The following is a 27121-nucleotide window of genomic DNA, read 5'->3' on the forward strand; positions in this document are numbered from 1 at the left end:
TTATTCATTATTCAGTAAGCACAGTTCTTTGCACAAATAAATAAATACATTTTTTAACAAAAAGAATAATAATAATAATTATAATTTTAATAATAAATAAATAAAACAAATAAAATTAAAATAAATGAAACAAATTTCCAACATTTGATACTTTGGACCACCTTTCTCTTTGTATTTATCTCTGAATATTCTGTCAAAATGTAGAGATTTATGTGGTCCAAGATGTCAAAGTTTAGTAAAAGTATTAAAATATATATTTTACAGATTTCCGTTTTGTTTTATCACTTAACATTCAAAATAAAGTGATAAAAATGTAATGATAAAAAATTTTCTTAAAAAAAATAAAAGATTAACAAAAATAAAAAATATAATATATAAATAAAAAGAATAATAAAATATATATATAAAAATAAAACAATACATTTAATTAAATGAAATTAGGTTTGCAGGTACAAAAAAACAATGATATACAAGATGAAAACATTTTTTTTTTATATTATATTGCAAATTATTTTCAAAGATCTGCAAAATGGCCTGAAAGATTTCTACACTTACCACAGACCAAAACCAGTAAAACAAAAGTATAATTGATACAGTAAAAACAATAAATAAAATAAAGCGTTTATAAATAAAATAAAGTGTTAACTACGGCTCAACAAACAATCTGTTTGCTGCATTGTAACCTAAAGACTACATTTAGAGACCAATGTGGTTAAAGCGTATGAAACTTAAGAAGGTAAAGTGAACCAGGAAAGAAAGGGTTGGATATAAATACTCCAGTTCTTTCAATGCGGAAATGCACATACAGTATCTGTGGTCAGAGCCTGTAAATAGCATGAATTACATAATCAATGTTACCACAACTTCAAGTAGCAGATGAACAGGCTTCCTGACATCCTCACCTCGGAGTCATCAGGAACACCACAAAATCCTCACAAATCACACACTAGGAGAGCTGAAACAGGCTCATTCGTTCACCGTGTATGGAGCTAAATGAGCGTACTCGAATTTCTTTAGAAGAATGGATTTTTTTTTTATAGGTCTGTGACCTTCAATAAGCAGGTCTTTGTCTGCTCTCTGACCTCTATATGTAATTGGCTAGTCAGTATTGGAAAAAGATGTTATATATCTCACACTGGTAATGGAGTGTGGCTGCCAGTGAGGTTGTATTGGTGCACGAAGCCTATTCTGAAAGGGTTTCTTTGGTAAATGAAATATAGATTTGATGGATTAAGCTCAAAGTATACTTAGCATGTTTTATACTGTAGATCTTTCTTTAAAAAACAAAACAAAAAAACAACAAGCAAACATGTGAATCAAACATACATCCATGCAAGTTTATCTTATTTTTGGATTAATATACAGGTACACTAACTGGCCACTTTATTAAGTACACCTGCCCAACTTTCAATGCATTTAGGCATTTAGATATGGTCAAGACAATCTGCTGCAGTTCAAACTGAGCATCAGAACGGGAAGAAAGGTGATTTAAGTGACTTTGAACGTGGCATAGTTATTGGTGCCAGACAGGCTGGTCTGAGCATTTCAGAAACTGCTGATCTACTGGGATTTTCATGCAAATCCATCTCTAGGGTTTACAGAGAATGGTCCAAAAAGGAGATAATACCCAGTAAGCTACAATTCGCACAGGCTTCCCAAAATTGGACAAGAGAAGATTGGAAAAACATTCCCTGGTCTGATGAGTCTCAATTTCTGCTGCAACATTCGGATGCTAGGGTCAGAATTTGGCGCCAACAACAACATGAAAGCATGGATCCATCCTGCCTTGTATCAGTGGTTCAGGCTGGTGGTGGTGGTGTAATGGTGTGGGGGATATTTTCTTGCCACACTTTGGGCCCATTAGTACCAATTGAGCATCATGTCAATATCACAGCCTACCCGAGTATTCTTGCTGACCATGTCCATCCCTTTATGACCACAGTGTACCCATCTTCTGATGGCTACTTCCAGCAGAATAACGTGCCATGTCATAAAAACAAGCGCGAATCATCTCAGACAGATTTTTTTTTTAACATGACAATTAGTTCCAATGTTCTTAAATGGCCTCCACAGCCACCAGATCTCAATCTCAGCCGACAAATCTGCAGCAACTGCGTGATGCATCGAGCATTGATGTGCACATCCCTAGTCACTGTGAACTTTGGTTCCGACCACAGTTGTTCTTAAGGGTTTGATTATTGCGGTCACCAAATTTCCAATTATTTGCAATGTTTTCTTACAGGAACTTGCATTAAATAAGTTACTGGTGATTTACTGATGTGCATTAATGTTATATATATATATATTTCTTTAAAAAAAGAGGAATCTCATGCAACAGTACAAAACAATATTGTTGCTTCAGAATATTTCAGACATACAGTATGGATATATTGGATAATTAAGTGGAGCAAAGCCACAGCAAACTTGATCTTCCATTGTTAAATGAATTTGATAAAAAGCGTGCAACACTTGTAACTGATTTGCTACAACGACCCCTTTAAATACGAGATCAATGTAGCGAATTTTGACACTCTCACCGCCGGAGATGAAGGCAGACAGCTCTCACAGCCTTTGTTGTGAACGCACAGTGATGCATTTTAGCCCATTTGCCATGGCAAAGCCCACTCACATTTTCTTCAGGAAACATATATATCTTAAAACTATTAACCGTTAACTATTATGTTTTTCTGTTAAACAGAAATTGGAGGAAAATATACAGGGGGCTAATAATGCTCATTTCAACTGTAAATGTACTTAATTATTACATATGCTGTACTCACCATCTGAATCTCCAACCAGAACGTTCTCCATGTGTCTGATCAAGGCCTCCAGGTCACCGTCCTGTGACACACACACACAAAGGGAACACATCCATGCTTCAAACATACCATATGTTCCGTCTGACCCTCGTACTATGACATTATAACATTAGCGGAAATAATAGAGCTTCTCCTGTTTAGGATCAAACAGTGGCCAGACTCCCAGATGACAGTCCAGCCACAAAGAGATCTTGAAAACACAGATCCTATAAAACACATTTCCAGATCAATGGGTCTTCCCTTCTGAAATCATAACATGACCTGGAGGTGGAAGTGGGAGCACGAGAGAGGCTACATTCTCCCTTGAGGTGTTCACCTTGTTATGATGAAAGCCTCAAGGAACGGATGGACTGAATGAGGCTGAAGCAGAGCTAAAGGTCCATCAGCAAAATAATGAGGGAGCTGCTTCTGCTGCGCTTCTAGACTGTCCTAAAATATTTTCACTCTCTCACTATACTTTTTGAACAAAATATTTTTTGAAGGCGGCACGGTGGCTCAGTGGTTAGCACTGTCGCCTCACAGCAAGAAGGTCGCTGGTTTGAGTCCTGGCTGGGCCAGTTGGCATGTGTGTGGAGTTTGCATATTCTACACGTGGTTGCGTGGGTTTCCTCCGGGTGCTCCAGATTCCCCCACAATCTAAAGACGTGCTATAGGTGAATTGGATGGACTAAATTGGCCATGTGTGTGTAAAGGGGGAAGTATGTGGGTGTTTCCCAGTACTGGGTTGCGTACTATAAATAAATGAATGAATGAATATATTTTTTTGAATATCCAAAAGTGCATTTCCATTTATCCCAGTAAAGTTAATATAGATACAGTAACTAAACTAAAAGTGTAAGACCAATTATTTGTAGAAAGGAAAATAAATAAAACATATTTAATTATATATGAATGTACAGAAATGTTTTGTTGAACATGAACATTTCTATCAAAAATATTTTCCACCATGACATAACAAATATTTGAATAAAATACAAAACCTATGTATTCTATAATAAGTGTGAGAATAATAAAATTTAAATGGCCGTGCGTTTCTGGATGCGGTGGTATCCTAGCCCCGAATGACAGGCACGATTATTACATCACATATCTGGGGGTCCAGCATGTTGAGGCGGTGCTCGCGGACAGTTCTTGCCCTCGTTGCGCAGCTGAGGTCGCGGCATACTCTAGCATTAGGGTGCACCACCCCTGTTGCTTCCCGCAAGTGAGTTAGCGCACTGGCAGGCCTGAGGATTGCAGTGTGGGTTAATCCGTCGCCTTCGGGCTCTCGGACCTCTCACTTCTCATCAGTGCACTCTGTCCAAGCTTCGAGTGAGGGCGCTGGTCCATCCTCCCGGTTGGCTGAGGTCTCATTAAATGACACCAGGGACAAGATGTCTATCGCTGCATCAGAGGCGGGCTGAGATGTTCCGATGATAATCCCGAGCCACTGCCACCCTCCGGGGTTGTTAGCGTGGCTCTGGATTTAGAATCAGACATGTTAGCCGTGTTATCCCAGGCTGCTTCGGCCATAGGACTGGAGATGGCTTGTCCCCCAGCTCTGTGACCGAACTGTTTAGATGGGTGCTATGTGGGGGGCCAGGAAGAAGGCGAAGCCTTCCAAGCCACCCGTTATGGTGGTCGGCTGAAGGGAAGTGTCGTATCAACACAGAGGTTGGCCCACTGGTTCGTTCATGCCATCGCCCTTGCTTATCTATGCTAGGGTGAGCCGTGTCCCCCAAATGTGAGAGCACACTCAACTAGAAGTGTCGCCTCCTCCTGGGTGTCTACTCATTTAGCATTCATTGGTCCTTTTTCTTTCTCTTCAGAGTGATTGGTTGTCTAGCAAACTCCCAAAGTCTGGTCCAGATGCACGTCTCCGTTCCCCCTCGGGGAACATGGGTTACGTTCATAACCAGGATGTTTTACTCTATCTTAAAAATGTTAAATACATTTTTTAGAATTTATTAGAAATTAACTAATATCTATTCAAGAATTTAACAAAGAATTTTTTATTGTTAGTTCATGATTGCTAATATAGGCTAAGAGGCAGCGGTGTACACAATCGGGAGAGATTCACAATCACTTCACAATCAGGAGAGCAAGATTTATTTCAAGGAACTTAATGTTATTTTGAAAGACATATCTGAAGAAAAAATATGTATTTTTTTCTATCATGAAGTTGTGTTTATATTAGCAGAAAATTTGCTGGGCAACTGAGGCACGCATATTCAAATGCACGGGAAAAGTAAGACACTGAAATGCATGCAGTAATTCTGACGTGGTTCAGTGGTTAGCACTGTCGTCTCACAGCAAGAAGGTCACTGGTTCGAGTCCTGGCTGGGTCAGTGGGCATTTCTGTGTGGAGTGATGGACTGCAATTGAAAGGGCATCCGCTGTTTAAAACATATGCTGGATAAGTTGGCAGTTCATTCCGCTGTGGTAACCCTGATTAATAAAGGGATTAAGCCGAAAAGAAAATGAATGAATGAACAGTTATTAAACTACAGAATAAAAAAAACGGTCAAAATGACCACCTTAAGTATTGTGTAATATATGAATTATTAAAGTGAAACATGTTTTGTGTAGACATGGAAATTAATGGACTATAGTAATTTTATTGATCATTAAATCAAATTGAACATTCTATTTATGATGCTGTTGATCGATTGAAGTCTGTTTTTCTTCAAGGAAATTACAGAAATAAACAACCTTAATATTTGGGGGGCCCACCAATCCAGTTTGTGCCTGTCCACTAAGCCAATGATAATAGGCTATGTATACACACATATATATATATATACACACATATATATATATATACACACATATATATATATATATACACACACATATATATATATATATATATATATATATATATATATATATATATATATATATATATATACACACACATATATATATATATATATATATACATACACACACATATATATATATATATATATATATATATATATATATATATATATATATATATATATACACACACATATATATATACACACACACACACACACACACACACACACACACACATATATATATATATATATATATATATATATATATATATATATACACACACACAATTCTTTTAGACCATAGTTTAATACTGGTTTAACAATACTGAATAACATTTTCATAATTTAATATTAAAAGTCTAGCTCTGAGACAAGGTTTTAACGATACAATGTCAAAATCAAAAGGCAACTGAATGATAAATTACTGTGCCAGAGGTTGAATTTAGACAATATTGTGATTGAAAAAACATAATCATACTGCTATTGGTTTGCAGCAAGCAGAGCCAAGTTTATTGTGTATGAGACACAAGTGCATTAAGTGAGAAGGCCAGCCTTTAGGCAGTTCAAGGAAGTCATAGCATCTGTGCAAAACACTAAAATGAGAAAAGAAAAAAAATACAGTAGCAGAAATAACTGCTGTGTATTATGCAGCTATTTACAAAATGCAATTCTTCTATGCTCCATTCTGGGGAATCTTACCCAGCCATGGCTGGCAGCTCAAACATTGCCAGCTCCACAGCTAATTATCAAATATCCACTGGGGCAGAAGTCTATTCCATTCCCTCCTTTGGTTTTATACTTATACCATCACACTTTTTTTCCTTTCCTCTCAATGGTGACAAATAGTTTTAATCTATCTCAGCTGGCCTGATCGAATTGCGCAGAGGCCTGGTATTGGATTGCCCCTTTAAGAGTCTGCTGAGGTAGTACAAAATCTCTTGGGAGTCCAGATGAGCCCCTGGCTTTTTTTCGCACTTGATCTGAACGTATGTGTTTGGCTGTTGTGCCACTGATCTCCAGCACTACAAACTATGTGCATTAATAATAAGCCCCAATAGGCAAAGTGCATTTGCATAATGTGGACTGTAATACCACAGACAAGTGGTATTGAATTCTTGTCCATGAAAGACTACCTGTGAACTTGAGTGCATGTTTGGTATGACTGAATTCATCTTATTCCATGCTTCATTAACAGATGATCCTGTCAATGAAGGCTTATTGAGACTTGAGGGTGTGTCTGAGTGTGAATAATTCAAAAAGATATCTGAAGAGGGTCCTTGAGGAATTTCAAACCACAAGTGTTTTTGAGGATGGAAGGAAATATGCTCATTATTTATATGTTTTCACTATTTAATAACACAAAATGCAAAAAAAAAAAAAAAAGCCAATAAAAGGGACACATAACACAAAATTTAAATGAGCAGTTTTTTAATTTAAGCTCAGGAATCCAAGAACCATGGTTTCAACTAAAAATGTTCTTGTGAAATTAAAAAAACAACCTAGGCTCATTAGAAATGTGTGACTCAGCCTACAGTTTTCCAAAATGTAAAATATATAGCTTCAGGTATGTTTCGTTTCAGATGACGGATCCACTAGAGGGCGCTGTTTACAGTTTTGCGAATATGTTATTTAGGGTATGTTTTGTTGTACAGTATGTTTCAGATAAGCATCTTTCTACACAACAAAACAGGGCTTGTCATACAACTCAACTCAATTTTATTTCTAGAGCACTTTCAATCAACCACAATGGGTACTAAAGTGCTGTATTTTGTGTTTTTATGTACATGCAAACAAGCACGAAGCCAAAATACATAAACTTACAACATATGATTAAAAGCTAAAGAAAATAAGTGTGTTTTCAGTGACCTTTGAAATGACTCCAAAGAAGGAGATGTTCTTAAAGAGAGTCGAAGATCATTCTACAGTCCTGGAGCAGCTACTGTAATGCTTTGTTCACACCAGACACGGAACACGCGGATAAATCGCACTATTTATTAATAGACACGTGAACATTTTGAGTTTACTCTCTTCATTAGCGTGTCAAATTCACTTCATAATAGACGCGGATTCGCATCATAGGCAGGGCTTCTGTCTGCCTGGTGACTCTAGCTTTGTTGCTAATTGGCTAATATGGATTTTATTGAGAGAATAGCTGTGTTTATGTGCTTTAGGAAGACTAAAAAACAGCGTATATTCATATGGAGCTGTGTCTGAGTCCACTAGATCCATTCTGAGGTGCACCCAGCTCTGTGAGCTCATAAACTCTTCCAGAAACTATGCCTGGATAATATAGGCTTTCAGCAGTGCTTCAGACTGAGCCGAGCCCAGTTTGATGAACTGTTGTCCGGTGTCAACAAGAGGATTTCGCCCGGGACACCAACAACAGGCGCTACATAATCATAATCACAGTCATAATAACGACCCTACAAAGGAAAGCTTCTGATTGGTTAACACAGCGCGAATGTCCGCTGAAGTTCAGATTTTTCAACTTGAGCAATCAACTCACGCCACTTCATTCGCGTGAATCGCATAATTCGCACCGCTTCATTCGCACGAATCGCGTCATTCGTGCCGCATCATTCGCACGTATCCCAGCATAGGATGTCTATTCGTGTCTTTGCATTGACTTAACGTGTTAATCACTCGCGCTTAATGCTTCTTCCACGTCTGGTGTGAACGCAGCATTAAAAGCTCTATCACCTTAACATTTTATGCGTGATTGGAAAACTGTCAAATAGAGTCAATCCTTAGAGCAAAGAGATCTCACGAGTTGGTGTATATAACTCACGGGCCAGGCCATTGCGGGGTTTTTTAAAAAAATATAACAGTACATTGTACTGAATTCTAATCTTGATCGGTAACCTTGATCGGTAACCAGTTTACAGATCACCTGCAAAGCACTGACTTAAACCCTTCCCTAAAACTAACCAATAGTGTTTTCAAAGGCAAAGGGAAGAAAAGGTGCACTGCGAACATGTAGTTTTACCTTTATTTTACATTTTTTTTAGAACTGTGGTATACTGGACTAAAAACCAAGCACTCTGCATTCCCAATACTACTCATTACAAGATTAGCTACCGAGCAAACTGACCATGGCAAAAAAAAGATGCCCGTTTAGAGATAGATAGGTGAGGCAAATGTATTTCATTTAAAAATCATAAAGATTGTCAGTTGTTTTGTGGAATTTATTTGGTGTTGTGCAAAAGAACTGCACAAAATGAATCCTTTATTTGTCGATAATATGTCACATATCATTAGTGTGAAAAGGAATAAAGGTTGTTGATGTCATATTGCCCTGTAAACTTCATTTTACCAAAAATTGCCGTCAAACAAGTGTTTAAGTATTTGTTTAGTATCACAAAACAGTAGGATGCAGTACTTATTTCCAACGAGCCTGTGTTATAAGAAAAAAGATCACCTAACAATTTGGATGGCCTGAGCATAAGTACATTAATAGCAGATCTTCATTTTTGGGTGAACTATCCCTTCAATTTTTGATAATATGTGAGATTTTTTTATCAATTTGTAGAGCTACAATACAAATTTGTATATACCTTAATATGTGAATCAAAATGGACATTGGAAGGATTTTGCTGTGGCTGTTTAATATTTAGGTGGATACAGTGGCTCAGTGATTAGCATTGTCACCTCACTGAAAGAAGTTCGCTGGTGGAGTTTGCATATTCTCCCTGTGTTTGCGTGGCAAAGACATGCGATATAGGTAAATTGGGTAAAACAAAATTGGCCGTAGTTTATGAGTGAATGTGAGAGTGTATGGGTGTTTCCCAGTACTGGGTAGCGGCTGGAAGAGCATCCGATGCATAAAACATATGCTGGAATAATTGGCGGTTCATTCCACTCTGGCAACCTCTGATAAATAAAGGACTAAGCCGAAGGAAAATGAATGAATGAATGAATGAATGAATGAATGAATGAATGAATGAATGAATGAAATGTTTAATGTTTTTCCGCTGACCTCCAGTAGAGAACTCTCTCTAAATTTTTTTTACTTTCACAAAATTACTATATATTTCTTTTTTGTCGTTGATAAATAATTTCTTTAACTGACAGATCTCACATGTAAACTCTAATTACAGTATGTCCTATTTCCTGAGGCAGCACAGAGTTAAATCATCTTCAAATGTAAATATCACACAGTCACACACACTGATTGACAAGAGCTTCTCTGCGGCGGTGGATCTCTCCTCACCTGTCCACATGTCTGACAGGACGGGTCTGTAGGGAGATTATCCTCTGGGTCCTTCTCTCCATCTGAATCTTCCTCCGAGCATGACTCGAATTCATCCACAAAGTAAAATGCCTCCGCCGCCTGAGGATCCTCTGGGATTGCTGAAACGATTATAAAAAAAATAGCACAGATTTAACCGATACTCCGAAATGTTGAGAAAAATGTTGGGATATGGCAGTCTCAGTCATTTACACTTTATATTATCCATTCGATGGCACTCTGCTGTCAGCATCCACCCAGATCTGAAACGTACAGAATATTTCAACACATTGTAAATAAATGATACTGACAACCTTATACTCACACACACAGAGAGTTTCTGGGTCTGCAACCAAAATGATTACACAGTTTCATGCTTCTGATTCTATTAGAAAGCTACTGGACCTCCACATTTGAGACTCAGAGAAGGCAGAGAGAGATGAAAGAGGGGTATAAGGCTATACTTTACTCTGTAGGGTCTCAACAGTTTCATTTTCTTTTACAGTGCTCTCCAAATGTCCTACAGAGAGAATGAGAATATGCGGATTTACACGTGCATCCCGTAAAGGGGGATGTTTTATAGTTCCTGTGAAATTAAAATAAAGCTTTTTAGATAGTATCAGTATTGTTAGTTTTTGGGGTATCTATCTCTACTTCCGCACCAAAATTTGCATTAAGGAGATATAAAACTGAAATAAGCATATAAAGCTTGTAGTTTGTCAATTCCTGCCTAAATGGATCGACGATTTGATTCACATCACCTCATACTTCAGTTTCTCATCAAATCTTGACCAATCAAATGCTCTCTATCATCTGACATGCCCCGCCCCCTTCAAGATGCTTCTCATTTGCTTCTCATTTGATGTCAAGCACTCTCACAGGCAGAGCTATGATTAAAATGAAACGCTATTGGTTGTTTTATTTTAAAGGGGAGTGGCTACTCTATGCCCCACCATCTCTTAGTGTTTCAGTTGAGATTACAGCCCCTTTTTACACAGTGATACCAGTAAATATCCGGAAAATTTCCAGATCGATTTTACTAGTAAATTCATACAGGCACAGACGTTCTGGAATTTTTCCGGAAAAGACTATTTCACACATCTATTCCAAATACTGGTAAATTCTGACATAATTAACCAGAAATTAGCTCTAAACTGCTCCGCTTGTATTTGTAAACATTTCACTACATTACAAACTCTGTGGATGGATAGGTATTGTGAACAACTTTGATGAAAACATATGGAGGAACACTTTAGCATGTCGTGATGTACATAATATGTGTGTGTGCTGGCGCTCACCAGCTGCTTCACGTACACACAGGTGAAGCAACCGAAGGAAGCAGAACTTGAAGGTAAACGAACAGCATTTTATCATAAGCATTTCATCAATAATTTTTTACACAGTTGGCATTAAGAAGGAACATAGAAACTTTATCTGACTAACATCTAACAGCTAAATGTGTCTGGAAAAATGTCAATAAAAGTTTTTATTTCCATAAACAGTGCGGATGTGAATGCGTCTGAATGTTCTGATTGGTTGGAGTAGACATCTCATGTCAGCGTGTTCTAAGTGTGAGCGCGCTGTTTCCGGCAATCTTCCTTCTACATTCACACAGAGCAGCATTCTGGCAAATTACCAGTAATGTTAACTTTTCTTTCCGGAAAATTAGAACTAATTTACCGGTATTTTTAAAAAGGGCCTGTACACACATACAGACCTTTCTGGAAAAATGTCGGTAATAAAAAAAACAATCGAATAAAAAAAATGCACATTTTCAAGCACTTCACGGGGCCTTTATCCAATCAACAACCAGAAATAAAATGCTCACACGTAAGCTAGTCATAAAGGAAAGGTCATGGCTTGGCTTGTTGACACTTTTACACCATCACTGTAGGTGTTTTTATGGCCTGCAGGTTAAACTGAGTGAAGATAAATGCGATTTCAGCACTGAAACATCCTCCAGATTGGGATTCCACACAGGTTGCAATATAATTTCGCAGCAGGATAGGGCTGCACAATATATCAACAAATGATCATTATTGTGATAATAGTATATGCAGTATACATACTGCAGAGAAGTGCAATCAAATATATTTGATGTAGCAATCATTTGTGTGCTGCATGTATACAGTATGCTGACCAATCAGATGTGGCCTTATAATCTTTTTCCCCACCTCTCCAGTAGGTGCTGTTAGATGAAGCTAGAGCTGACAATTAATACAGCCAATAAGAATCTGAATATGCGCAGGTTTTCAGTCATCTGTGGTGGTCTTTTCAAAAAAATGTTGTATAGGTTATTTATTTAATATATTTAGAACATAGTATGATTATTTTAATTGATGAAAAATATCATTTTTAAAAGTTAGTTATATCATAAAAAATGTTGTTATCTCGGCACCATGGTGGGTAGCACAATCGTTTAACAGCAAAAAGGTCACTGGTTCGAGCCCCAACTGGGTCAGTTGGCGTTTCTGTGTAGATGTTTTCCCAGTGTTCGTATGGTTTCCTCTGGGTGCTCCGGTTTCCCCCACAGTACAAAGACAGGTGCTATAGGTGAATTGAATAAGCAAAATTGGCCATAGTGTATGTGTGTGAATGCAAGAGTGTATGAGTGTTTCCTAGTGTTGGGTTGCAGCTGTTCTGGTTTCCCCCACAAGTCCGAAGACATGGTTAAACTAATTGTCCGTAGTGTGTGTGTGAATAAGTGTGTATGGATGTTTCCCAGTGATGGGCTGCAGCTGGAAGGGCATCCTCTGCATAAAACATATGCTGCTCATTCCGCTGTGGTGCCCCAGATTTATAAAGGGACTAAGCTGAAAAGAAAATAAATGAATGAATGTCAATACTGCATCACTCAACAACATCTCATATTTTACCAGTATCGTGCTGCTCTAGAGCAGGTTGCAGACTGTGATTGGGCTATTTTCAGCATGTTTTGAAGAACAATTAGGCTGGTTTTGTTATGCAGACCTGGATATGTTGGTTAGCATGTTCTTTGTTCCCCTGCTGGGAAATTAAATAACTGACTGCACATGACTGCAAAAGCAATTTTCACCCCTGATATCTACTTAAATAATTGCATTCTTATATGATACACACTGGGCATCAGTGTGGCGCAGTGGGTAGCACAATCGCCTCACAGTAAGAAGGTCACTGGTTCGAGCCCTGGCTGGGTCAGTTGGCATTTCTGTGTAGATGTTCTCCCAGTGTTTGTGTGGTTTCCTCTGGGTGCTCCGGTTTCCCCCACAGTACAAAAACATAGTGTATGTGTGTGAATGCAAGAGTGTATGGGTGTTTCCCAGTGTTGGTTTGCAGCTGGAAGGGCATCTTCTGCATAAAACATATGCTGGATAAATTAGCGGTTCATTCCGCTGTGGCGACCCTTGATTAAATAGGGACTAAGCCGAAAAGAAAATAAATCAACGAATGAATGAATAATTCACACAGGCAGACAAAATGCTTTTTAAAATTTTGTCTGCCAGTGTGAGTTATTCATTCGTTTAAGCATTGTAACTTATGTTCATTAAAGCTGAAATTATTTAATGAAAATACAGTGAGAACAGTTTTTTCATTTATATATATATATATATATATATATATATATATATATATATATATATATATATATATATATATATATATATATATATATATATATATATATATATATATATATAAATATATATATATAATTTATTCCTGTGATGGTAAAGCTGAATTTTCACATGCCATAACTCTTTTGTCTCATATGATATTTCAGTAATCCTTTATATGCTGATTTAGTACTCAATCATTAGCATATATTATCAGTTCTCAATTATTAAGAATGTTTACTATGAAATGCATGAACTGTGTTTCTTTTTTTTTTTCAAAATTGTTTGATGCATAGAAAATATTAAATATACTTTTTATAGCCTTTTAGAAGTGTTACAAATTATTTACTGTCAACTGAATCAATTTAAGTCACAAAACTGTTTTCAACTGATAATAATGGAGTAATGATGCATGTAAATGATTCGTCTTTGCCATCACAGAACTAAATTGCATCATAAATCATATTAAAATAGAAACATATATATATATATATATATATATATATATATATATATATATATATATATATATATATATATATATATATATATATATATATATATATATATATACATATATCTTTAAAAATATTAATTAATATAATTATATTAATTAATATTTTTAAAGATATATGTATTTTTCATCAAATAAATGCAGCCATGGTGAGCATGAGAATTGTTTTTAATTCTTTCAAACTTTTTACTACTAGTGTAATGTATCTTTTTGCAACTCTTTTTTATTATTATTTGCTTTGCTGTTTAATATAGCCCACGAGGGCAATATCCTACTCTGTTTTCTCTGTTGTTGTGGCCAAAAGGATGTGCAACCTGCAATTTACAATTAAAGTGTAGAGTCATGGGAGAACATTTACAACACAACAGCTCTGTTTTATCTGGTAAAGAGGATTAGTCATGACAGCTAGCAGAAAGCACAGGCTGCAACATTTCTGTGCAAGAAGCTCAGTCATTTCAAATGATCATGTGTTCAGACCTCAGTCCTGCCTCATTGACTCCGTTTATGTTTTTTTTATACTAAAACCTCCTGACAGAATAAAAATGAGTGGCCTCTGCTAATGTTTAGGAGAATCTCTAAACATTTTTAACCTTTTATTGTGCACTCTAGGAAAAGTCAATTGTGTTTCTGACATTTTTTTTGTTTTAATGACAACCTATAGATCTTTATCTTAGAATGCAAAATTACCCATTATGCTTTGTGTGTATGCGCAAGGAGGATGCTTCTGGTCGGCAGCTGATGCATATAGAGTCACATTCAGACAGCTTTGAAATGATAGTTTTAATCTATTTGAATTGCTTTTAATGTCTTTGAACTAATATTGCTGTCGATCAGCGCAACTTCCTGGACTGGTTACTTAAATAATACAATCTAGTGGGATGGAAAACAACTGCTGCGAGGTATTTTTCCCTTTGTTGTCAGACGGCATCTCCTTAAACGGAGCCTCGTCATCGCTAAAGTCAACATTTTCTCTTTCTTTCAAATATACAACCAATCCAAACAAATGTAATTCACCATAAAGTTTGACACAGACACGTAGCCTGTACTATCCCATCAACACATTGATTTAATAAAAGTGAATTCAAAAAGTGAAAATAAAATAAAACATTTTAAAATAACAGAAAAACACATGGTAAATACTACACAATACAGACTAACTAAATAAAACTGCTCCCGATTAGAATCAACTTGCAAATCAGCCAGAATAATATCAGTAACATACTTTTATTGGTAATTTTTGGAAATTCCATGGCTTACATACCTGCTAGTTTCATGTCAGTGATATGGTTTGCTTTTATAATGTAGTGAGGTATTGTTTGTGTGTGTGTGTGTGTGCATGTGTGTGCACATTAATCAGCCGCAGAATACATTATAACAGCTGACAGGTCAGGAACACTGACACTTTATTTCAGCATCTGATCTCACGGCAGACACGGAATTAGGAGAACGTTTTTCTCTAGCGTTTAAACCGAATCTGACAGAAGCATAACAGCTTTAACACACATATTTCATCCAGAATTAAAGTTTTGCATCACAAAAACACTCTATAAGCCACTGTAAACAGTATCAACGCTCATTTGAGAAGTGCTGCTTTGGCTGATGACAATTCATAACGGAAGTTCTAAGCACCATACCAGAAGGCGCTGGTCACTATGGCACCCTCCATGCAGCAACAAAGAAAAAAGTCTATAAGCCAAAGGTCAACCATGGTCTGGTTACAATGCTCAATAAAGGGTAAGAAACATCAGTCATAGGTTTGAAAAAAATTTGAAAAAATTCGTTTTGGTTTTTTTTTTTTTACCTGTCTGAGACATACAATATACACAAGCTTTTGTAAAAACATTTGGCAGTGAGGTTTGTTCTAGTAGAGGACCATTTGTCATCCAAGACTAATTTTATATTAAACCCTCGCTTTACTTGTAAAATCCAGTAAAATGGGATTTTAATGAAGATAACTGAAAAGCCCAAAAATGCATGAAAGTCTGGAACCTTCAGAGAACACTCTGATTACTAACTTTATTGATTCCAATTAGTAATGTTAATGACACATCAAGATATTCAACAATGTTTAAATAGCCATTAGCCATTTTCTTGCCATTTGCAGTACTTTATGCTCAAATACTGAAAGCACTTAAGAGTCTCGGCCTTGGGGTCAAGGTATCTCAATATTTTGTGCCTGATGCCAGCCTACACAGAATTAATTATAATCTTGCATTTTAAAAAGGACATTAATGTTCATAATATTCCTTGACCAGAAATGTTAATGCAGTGTTTTGAGAAATTGTTACAATCTGTTATAATAAATATGGACTGAATGCTTTATTTATTAATGTACCTCTCTATTTGCATATACGGGACAGGAAGGGCGGACAGATATGATGGATGAACGGATATGATGGATGGATGGACGGATGGACAGACAGACGAAAGGATGGATATGATGAATGTATGGATGGATGGATGCATACATGGATGGAGGATGGATGGATGGATGCATGGATGGATGGATGCACAGATGTATGGATGCATAGACGGATGGATGCATGGATGGATAGATAAAATGGATATGATGGATGATTGAATAGATGGATATATAGTATGGATGAATGAATGGATATAAGGGGTGAATAGATAGGACGGACAGGCAGATGAATAGGATGGATGGATAGATGGATATAATAGATGGATGATTATAAGTAATGATTATTGTGGATGAATATAGAAAGAAAGAATTAAATATAGTAAGAAAGAATGAAAGTATAATGGTGAATGGATGGACAGATGGATGGATAAAGGAACAGACAATGTATCGAAGGAGATATGATGGATGGATGGACAGATGGGCAGAATGAAAGATACCAGGAAAGAATGATATGATGGATGGGTGGAAAGACGGATATGATGGACGGACGGACAAACAGACAGACAGACAGATAGACAGATAGATAGACAGACAGACAGACAGACAGACAGACAGACAGACAGACAGACAGACAGACAGACAGACAGACAGACAGACAGACAGACAGACAGACAGACAGACAGATAGATAGATAGATAGATAGATAGATAGATAGATAGATAGATAGATAGATAGATAGATAGATAGATAGATAGATAGATAGATAGACAGACAGACAGACAGACAGACAGAAAGACAGACAGACAGACAGATGGGTGGATGGATACAGTACAGTACAGTGGATAGATAGATAGACAGACAGACGGGTGGATGGATGGATGGATAGATGGATAAAGGAACGGACAATGGACCGAAAAAGACATGATGGATGCATGGAAAGATGGGCAGAATGAAATATACCAAGAAAAAATTATATGATGGATGGATGGATGGACTGATATGATGGATGGATGGATGGATGGATGGACGGAGAGATGGACGGAGAGATGGACAGAATGAAAGACACCAAGAAAGAATAATATGATGGATGGATGGATGGATGGATGAATGGATGGATGGACGGACGGACGGACGGACGGACGGACGGACAGACAGACAGATGATTAGAATGATAGTAAGAAAAAATTATATGATGGATGAATGAATGGATGAAGGAACAGACATATGGACACAATATAGATACCAAAATAAACAATGCAACATACATGGATGGAAAGAATTACAAATGGACACAATTACAATGCACGGACAGAGAAGTTAATGGATGTATGCAATACATGGTTTACAGCTATTTTACACCATTGTTTCAATTGACACCATTGATCAATTCTCTATTAAGCTTATTAGTGTCAACCTAGAGTACTAATTATTAATGCAGTGGTGATGTATGCAAACAAATTAAAGAAAGCCTGTTACAGACTGAGGACAATTATGCTGACAAGGTTTGCATATAATGTGCTTTCTGTCAGAGATTATTCATGTGAACAGCTTCCTTCCAATGCATTGAATTCCCTAGTGTAGTCATTATAGTTTAACTGCAGACACAAGCTGAATCACCGTATGTTTATTTACTTCTCAAACTCAAGACAATCACCTGAAAAAGCATTCTGGGTGCTTGAATAACAAGCAAATTTGAAACTATGAACTCTCAAAATGACTAAATAAATCTATCCCCGAAGAGCCTTTATCTTTATTTATGATGTACCTATCAAGTTGCTCAGTGTCTCTTCAGAGTGATTTCAAGTAAACTATTGCTTAACGTGCACACATTTATTTGTTTAGCATTAATAATGCATTATTCATCTACTGAGTATTCCTTGCTTTTGAGGGAAGCTGCATAGGGTTTTGGAAATGCAAAATAATAAATACATCAGCTAAACTCATGTACAAGAGACTTGGCATTAGCATCCAGTCACACAAGCTTTCCTATACAATTTTATTTCTCACACATTCACACTTAAACTATAATATTTTCTGACACATGTTTCAGATTCACAGTGATTGCACCCTAGCATCCTCTTTTGATAAATCACACCATGTGGATTCTCCATGAGTCGTCTAAGAGCACAGCTGTGGCTCCGCACTCGTTTAAAACATCTAATTTACAGAGGAATCTAAAGTGATTAGAAGCAGCAACTGATAGATAACCTCTCAGGACTTCCTGAAAACACATCTGAAAGATTTATCATCATGATACCAAAACCAGATTAAGAAGGCGTCTTGGCCATAACTTATCTTTCCCTTGATGCATATGATGACCGTGGTAAAAGAATGAGTCACTGAAATCTAGCAATACGTAGGATCAGGCTCTAAACATATTCACAGCCAATGCAAAATTGAGAAAAAATATGGTATTTATTCAACAAACATATATTAAGTTGAACAATTAAGCAAAAGAGTCCTAACCAGGCACAGGTCATGCTAGACAGGTATGTCTCACATACTGTAAATAGAAACCATTATTCATGAGTAGCCCTTAAAAGTATTCGGACAGGTTTGGAACAATTTAAAATATGAGAATGTCATTGCATTAGATAATAATATATCAACCAACAAATGATGCTACAGAGGTGCTGTTCCCAAAATTAACTGCACCTTCCTCAGTCATTTTTGCATTGACTCCAACTGTTGAAACCTAAAGCACTTGCCATACTTCTGTCCATCTGCTAATGACTCAACGGGAGCGGTTTGTGTATAATAAGACATGGAAAACCGCATTTCCAATGTACTATTAAATTCAGCTGTATTTTAGACATAACCAAGGAAAAACTAGACATAACCAAGCACAATGCAAATTGTTTGGTGGAACTGAGAGCAAATTTACAAGAGGATATTTATGATTCATATAATTTTAGTCAATCCAACCATGTATGGATGGATTAATAGAGGATAGATGGCAAGACACATCAATACAATATATGGATGCACAGAAAAATAATGCTGAATATGATGGAATGGAGTTATGTAATGGATAGATGGACAGATGAGCAAATGGATGGACAGATGAACAAATGGAGGGATGGACGTATGGAGAAATGATCAACTGGAGAGATAGACGAATAAACAAATGGAGGGATGGAAGGATGAACAAATGGAGCAATGGAAATATGGACAAATTACCAAATGGAGGATGGACAGATAAACAAATGAACAATTAGAGCGATAGATGAATGAACAACTTAACAAATGGAGGAATGGACGGATGGACAAATGATCAAATAGAAGGATGGCCTAATGGACAAATGATCAAATGGAGTGATGGATGGATGGACAAATAAAAAAAAATGGAGGCATGAAAGGATGGAATGGATGGCTAGACAAATTAACAAATGGAGGGATGGACAAATGTGCAAATGGAGGGATGAACAAATAATTAAAAGGAGGGATGGACAGATGGTCAAATAAAAAAATTGAGAGATGGACAGATGAACACATGAACAAATGGAGGAATGGAAGTATGGACAAATTAACAAATTAAGCATGGATGGATGAAAAAATGAACAAATGGAGGGATGACAGATGGATGAACAAATGGAGCATGGATGGATAGAAAAATGAACAAATGGAGGCATGCATGGATGGACAAATGAACAACTGGAAGGATGGACTAATGAACAAATTTAAGGATGGATGGATGGACAAATGGAGGGATGGATGGAGAAATGGACAAATGATCAAATGGAGGGATGGATGGATGGACAAATGAACAAATGGAGGGATGGACAAATGGAGGCATGAATGGATGGATGGTTGAACAAATGAACAAATGGAGGGATGGACGGATGGACAAATGAACAAATGAACAACTGGAGGGACAGACAAATGGACAAACGAACAAATGGAGGCATGATGAATGGACAAATGAACAAATGGAGGGATGGACTATTGAACAAATGGAGGCATGACGGATGGACAAATAAACAAATGGTGGCATGACGGATGGACAAATAAACAAATGGAGGCATGACGGATGGACAAATAAACAAATGGTGGCATGCATGGATGGACAAATTAACAAATGAAGGGATGGACTACTGAACAAATGTAGGGATGGATGAATGAACAAATGAAGGAATGGACGGATGGAAAAATGGAGGGATGGACAAATGGAGGCATGAATGGATGAATGGTTAAACAAATTAACAAATGGAGGGATGGATGGATGGACAACTGATCAAATGGAAGGATGGCCTAATGGACAAAATATCAAATGGAGGGATGGATGGATGGACAAATAAAATATTGGAGGCATGAAAGCATGAATGACAAATGAACAAATGGAGGGATGGGTGGATGGACAAATGAACAAATGGAGGGATGGACAAATTAACAGATGGAGGGATGGAGAAATGGACAAGTGATCAAATAGAGGGATGGAGAAATGGACAAATTATCAAATGGAGGGAAGGACAGACAGACAAATGAACAAATGGAGCATGGATGAGTGGAAAAATGAACAAATTGAGGGATGATGGATGGACAAATGAACAAATGGAGGCATCACGGATGGACACATGAACAAATGGTGGCATGCAAGAATGGACAAATTAACAAATGGAGGGATGGACTAATTAACAAATGTAGGGATGGATGAATGGATAAATGAAGGAATGGACGGATGGACAAATTAAGGAATGGACGGATGACCAAATGAAGGGATGGACAAATGGCGGAATGAATGGATGGATGGTTGAACAAATTAACAAATGGAGGGAGGGACAGATGGAGGGATGGACAAATGATCAAATGGAGGAATGGACGGATGGACAAATGGAAGGATGGAAGGATGGACAAATAAAAAATTAGAGGCCTGGATGGATGGATGGCAAGACAAATGAACAAATGGTGGGATGGATGGACAAATAAACAAACGGTCGCATGTATGAATGGACAAATTAACAAATGGAGGGATGGACTAATGAACAAATGTAGGGATAAATGAATGGACAACTAAAAAAATGGACGGATGGACAAATGGAGGCATGAATGGATTGATGGTTGAACAAATGAACAAATGGAGAGATGGACAGATGGACAAATTAACATATGGATGGATAGACAGATGGACAAATGGACAAATGAACAAATGAAGCGACAGATGTATGGACAAATAAATGGATGGACAAATGAATAAATGGATGGATGGATGGATGGATGGATGGATGGACAGATGTTAAGATAGGATAACTATATACTTTAAACCTGTTATATTTTCACTCATGCATGTTGCCAGATCCTGCTACAATAAAGCTTTATATTGCAAACATTTTTTTATGACCCTTACTAAATTAGCATTAGCATCTATGTTTTGTACTGTAAATATTAACAGTAGACCTTGTCTAATGTACTATGAGAGCTAAATAAAAAGCATCCCAGTCTCATCCCAATCAGGGATAAAAACTAAACTGCCCTTCTCTTACTTTCCTCATAATAATACGTTCATAAACACAGGCAACTTTCAATCTGATAAATCTGTGTGGTGGAAAATCATTAAAACTTCTAGGAATCATTTGACTTTCAAATGGAAACAGAATCTGTTTTTTTAGGCGTTTGTGTCTGACAGTGCAGTGTAATACTCATGGCACCTCACTCTGTTCTGGGATCTGTTGTTTGTTAAACCATGGAGAAAGAGGCACTGGAGCGCCAAGCACACAATGAATTTTAATGAAGATGTAGAGACGGAGAAACTAATTTCTGACGGAAACTTAAACTTTCTGATTTGGAAGAGATGGGTGGAATTTCATCAGACACGCGCTTCGTGATAGACTTCAAAAAGCAAGAGAAAATATGTCAGGGGAGAAAGGTTTCCAATTGATTTAATTAATATAGTTGCTGAAAGTTTAATTAAACAATGTGTGGGGAAAGTTTTCCAACTTTAGGGCACGTCATGCCACATTTAACCCCGAGTTACCTTCTTATTAAACTAAGGTCACTTTTAACCCTCTGAAATGAAATGTTTGAATCTCATAATCCTTGAAGAGGTTAGGCAGGGCTTTTAACCCTGGGTTATGGGACCCATCTGACCTTCAGTTACAGAGAAACACCACTCACCATGCTCTTTTGACACAGCCGTGCACATCTCATCAGTGAGATGAGAAACACTTCCAGTCATTTCAGAGTTTTTCTTCGGTGACTCACTCTGAATCACTTGAGTCTGGTTAACTGCCTCTTCTGTTTGCACCTTTAAAAAAATGTAAAACAAACAAATGTTTTAAGAATAGCTCGATTATATCTGGGTTTCTTATATTTATATCAGATGAGATCTGAATTATTAATAATGTCTGACAGGAATCCTTTGAACATACCTTCAAAAAATCCACACTGATTTTATGAAAATTCTTGGACTTGTACTCTTGCATGCGAAGATGGTTTTCTTGATATTTTTCTTCCACAATTTGCCTAAAATAAAACAAAACCTGCATGTAAATTTAGGTTCAACAAAAACTGCAAAAACACTGCTCCTCCTCCTGCTCCTGGGTAGTATTTTGCACTCTCCAGAAATGTATATAGGGGTACGGAATTAGAATGAGTCTGGGTTGACAAATGAACAATGTAGTCTCCATAGTCTGGCTTCTATTGAGACACTTCTTTTGACTTTTTCAGTTTGTCACAGAGATAACATTAGTCCTGTTTTGAATCTGCCGCTATGATGATTCATAGGCATTTGTAGCTCCACCCTCTTTTGAAAAGAGGGCTGGGAGCACAATCTGATTTAAATTTAAAGCGGCAGTCATCAAAACGACACAATTTGAATCAAAGTCTAAAACAGGCCGTTTCAAAGTGTTATAAAAATTATTTGTGGGATATTTTGAGCTGAAACTTCACATACACACTCTAGGGACATCAGAGACTTATTTTACCTCTTGTAAAAAGGGGCATAATCAGGGTGCGAATAACAGGGGGGTTTGGGGGTCTGACCCCTCTAATTAATGCTTGATTCCCCCTGAAGGACATCAAAACAACATGTATGGGGGGGGGGTCTGCCCTTTAATAGTTAAGAAATATTTTGCTCTGATCTGTGTCCTAAATAATATCATGGTTTCCGCTACATTCTTTTTTTTATGGCGGGGCACCACACCAAAATTAATTTAGCCACAGCTACATTACAGCTTCTCATTCAAAACCTTCAGTTGTTGCAGTTTTTTTTATAGCGGGTTATAATTGCACTAAAACATATTTAAATGTAAGTAAATTATAACAGAGTGATTTTTTTTGTAATCAAAGTATTGCTGTGCATTAATTGTTTAACCCTTTAAAGTTACATGCTCACTGACTGACAGAGCTGCGCGATGCATGAGGCCAGCAAACACGATGTAGCTTTACATTTACATTTTACATTTAGTCATTTAGCAGATGCTTTTATCCAAAGCGACTTACAAATGAGGACAAGGAAGCAATTTACACAACTATAAGAGCAGCAGTGAACAAGTGCTATAGACAAGTTTCAGGTGTGTAAAGTCTAAGAAGCTAAGCATTAGAAATTTTATTTATTTTTATTTTTTTTTTGAGAGAGAGAGTACAGTTAGTGGTATAGCCAGAGAGGCAGTTACAGATTAGGAAGGAAAGTGGAGTCCAAATAGTTGAGTTTTTAGTCGTTTCTTGAAGACAGCAAGTGACTCTGCCGTTCTGATGTAGTTAGGGAGTTCATTCCACCAACTGGGCAGATTGAATGCGAGAGTTCGGGAAAGTGATTTCTTCCCTCTTAGGGATGGAACCACGAGGCGACGTTCATTCACAGAACGCAAGTTTCTGGAGGGCACATAAATCTGCAGAAGTGAGAGCAGATAAGAAGGAGCAAAGCCAGAGGTCGCTTTGTAAGCAAACATCAGAGCTTTGAATTTGATACGAGCAGCAACTGGCAGCCAGTGCAAACGGGTGAGTAGCGGAGCTTTCAGTTATAACGAACACAGTTTCCATAATTATACTTTATTTCTAGATAAAGGTCTATGGTTCTGCATACAATTTCTTCATCTTGCTGGAGTTCATGGCCATTTTACTTTACTTCATGATGCATCAATGCCGTTCTGTAGGTCTATTGGAGACGTTTATAAATATTCCTAGCAAATCTAATAAATGTTGGAGACATACTCGTTACATAAACGCACTAAATCGCACTTCAGCAATGTTTATTTGAGAACGCGCAAGAAAACCTGCACTTGAACAGCATATATTTGAGGGGGCGTGCAAGAAGTTTTGTGCAAGAACAGAGGAAATCGACGCGCAAGCAAAGAGATTCGCATGCTCGCATTACATGAATGAGATCTCGATTTGTAATACAGTGCTCACTGAAATATTTGTCATTGAAATAACGCCATAAGTAGAAGATCTATGTTAATCAGATTAATGTAGGTGTCAGTAAAAGTAGATACACAGTTTGTATCTTATTATACACTTGCTCGCACATGGAAGTTAAAACAGTAAAATAAAAAATACATGCAGTCTTTCATGGTCATCCACTAATAGGTGCAGGAATGCAAACCTGTTTAGTTAATATCACAAATGTCACCGAGAACCACTCAATATCCCTCAAAACACTGAAAACACAATAACAAGTTTTATTAATAAATTTGATGTAATTGAATTAAATATATAAATTTGGTTCACAGAGGCATATTGCCGAATATAATCGAAAACTTTACCTCCCCAATTGTCAATGTAAAATTCGCACCCTGGGCATAAAAGGTCCCCTTTTAGCTAAAAATAACTCTATTAATAAATCTATTGTTTTGTTTTGCCTACAAAATGCACCGACTCAAATAATTCACACACTATTTTTTCATCTCTCACTTGAACAAAACATAAATACACAAAAAAGGTGTATTCATTATAAGTTGACTATGTTAAACAGTTATGAAAACATCCCAAATTAATTTTTTATCTAGTTACCTAGAGTTAGACTTATGTTAGAAACATGTTTTACAAAAGAAACTGCCCTTTCCTTACTTTCCCTTTCACATCACAACTAAAGCTCTTATTTTCTGTACAAATAAGACTGGAACAACATGATGATAGAAAATGATGACACATTTGTATCTTTGGGTAAACAAATTTTACAAAATACCGGTGTAATAACATGCACGATACTTTAATTTGTTTTTGAGCATGGCATATGAGCCAACACTGACTGTTCCTGTTCTATCAGAGCATCACATTTTACACAGGGAATCAAAGCTGACGTGAGACTCACTGCCAAAAATCCTTGCACCGTGAAAACAGAAGAGCCCTGACACTCGTGCTAACTTTATGGAAAATGAACTGCAAGTCACATCTGATTAAGATTCAGCGTGACACGGTCAGTGCTCCAAACGTCACTCACTTCAGCTTTCTTGCCTTCTCATCCGCTGCCTGGAGCTTCCGGAGCCGCATTCGTTCCCTGGGGCTCATTTTCTGCACCTCTGATCTGTCCTGAAGCGTCTGCAGATGCACCTTCTTCTGCCTGTGGGGATCAAGGACTGGAATGACATTTACTGATGACTCGTGCTTTTACTTAAAGAGTTACACATGATGTGATCAAGCTGCTGATGTTTATAAAAATGCTATATGTAGATGATCCGTTAGTATATACTGTAAACCTCAGGTTATTAATGCAAACCTATTCTGGTCACACAGTAAAAGCAGTGTAAAATTGTGAAATAATATTGCAATTTAACATAGCTATTTTTTTACTGAACATGGTTTAAAATTGAAATTATTTCTGTCAACCAAAGCTGCATTTTAGCATCATTACTCCAGTCTTCAGTGTCATAAGACTCTTCAGTGATTTTCTGTTCTATTACGATCTTTTTTTATTGGTAATCAATCATTAATAATCCTTAATAAATATAATGATTTTTTTAGAATCCTTTGATGAAAATCAAGTTTAAAATAACAGCATTTATTTTAAATTGAATATTTTTTTATCATTAATAATTTCTTTTACTAAATATTAATGTGCCCTTACTGAATAATAGTAAATACATTAGAATTTTTCTTTTGAAATGTATAAACTGTAGCAGTCTAAGGGCTTTATATTAACAATCTAAGCGCAAAGTCTAAAGTGCATGGTGCCAAAGCATTAAGGATGTGTCTGAATATACTTTTGCTATTTTAAGGATGAAAAAATACAGTTTGCACCAGAGCGCATGGTCTAACTGGGTTGTGCTTATTCTCTTAATGAGTTATGGGTGTGTTTTGAGCATAACGTGCATTAAACCAATCAGAGTCTCATCTCCCATCCCCTTTAAGAGTCAGTTGCGTTGTGCTCTGGGCTTTATTTTAATGTTCTAGGCGTTATAGAATGTTAAAGTCTAAAGTGCAGGGCGCAAAAGCATTAAGGGCGTGTCTAAATCCATTTTTGCTATTTTAAGGACTGAAAGGACTGCGGCGCATGGTCTAATAGTTGTGCTTTATGTGAGTTATGGGTGTGTTTTGAGCATAACGTGCATTAAACCAATCAGAGTCTCATCTCCCATTCCCTTTAAGAGTCAGTTGCATCGTGCCATAGCGCATTTGCTATTTACATGGCAGACTTTGTAAGTGGAAAAACTGAATGCTTCACTAGCGGGAAAACAGTTAAACAAAGGATTAAGAACGAACCTCCTCCAATTGGCCTTTACACACTTTCTCTTTCTTGTTCTCTCTATCGTGGATAAGGAATGTCTGGTGCACAGACATCCATTAGCCTACATAATTAATTTAGTTTGTTAAGCGCAAGGATTTGTTTCCAAATTTTTTTAAAATTCAGCTCTAATTTCCTGCA

General features: G+C 37.0%; 1 protein-coding gene across 1 annotated transcript in view; it reads right to left on the bottom strand.

The window, feature by feature from the left end:
• The window catches only part of nek11 (NIMA-related kinase 11), a 108529-nt gene that overhangs the window by 39716 nt on the left and 41692 nt on the right, over positions 1-27121 (bottom strand). The window contains 5 exon segments of the mRNA XM_056475096.1: positions 2781-2841; positions 9837-9976; positions 22435-22564; positions 22689-22782; positions 25700-25819. Of these exon segments, the coding sequence (XP_056331071.1) occupies positions 2781-2841; positions 9837-9976; positions 22435-22564; positions 22689-22782; positions 25700-25819 (545 nt within the window).

The sequence above is a fragment of the Danio aesculapii genome, chromosome 16 (assembly GCF_903798145.1).
Source record: "Danio aesculapii chromosome 16, fDanAes4.1, whole genome shotgun sequence".
NCBI classification, from domain to species: Eukaryota; Metazoa; Chordata; class Actinopteri; order Cypriniformes; family Danionidae; genus Danio; species Danio aesculapii.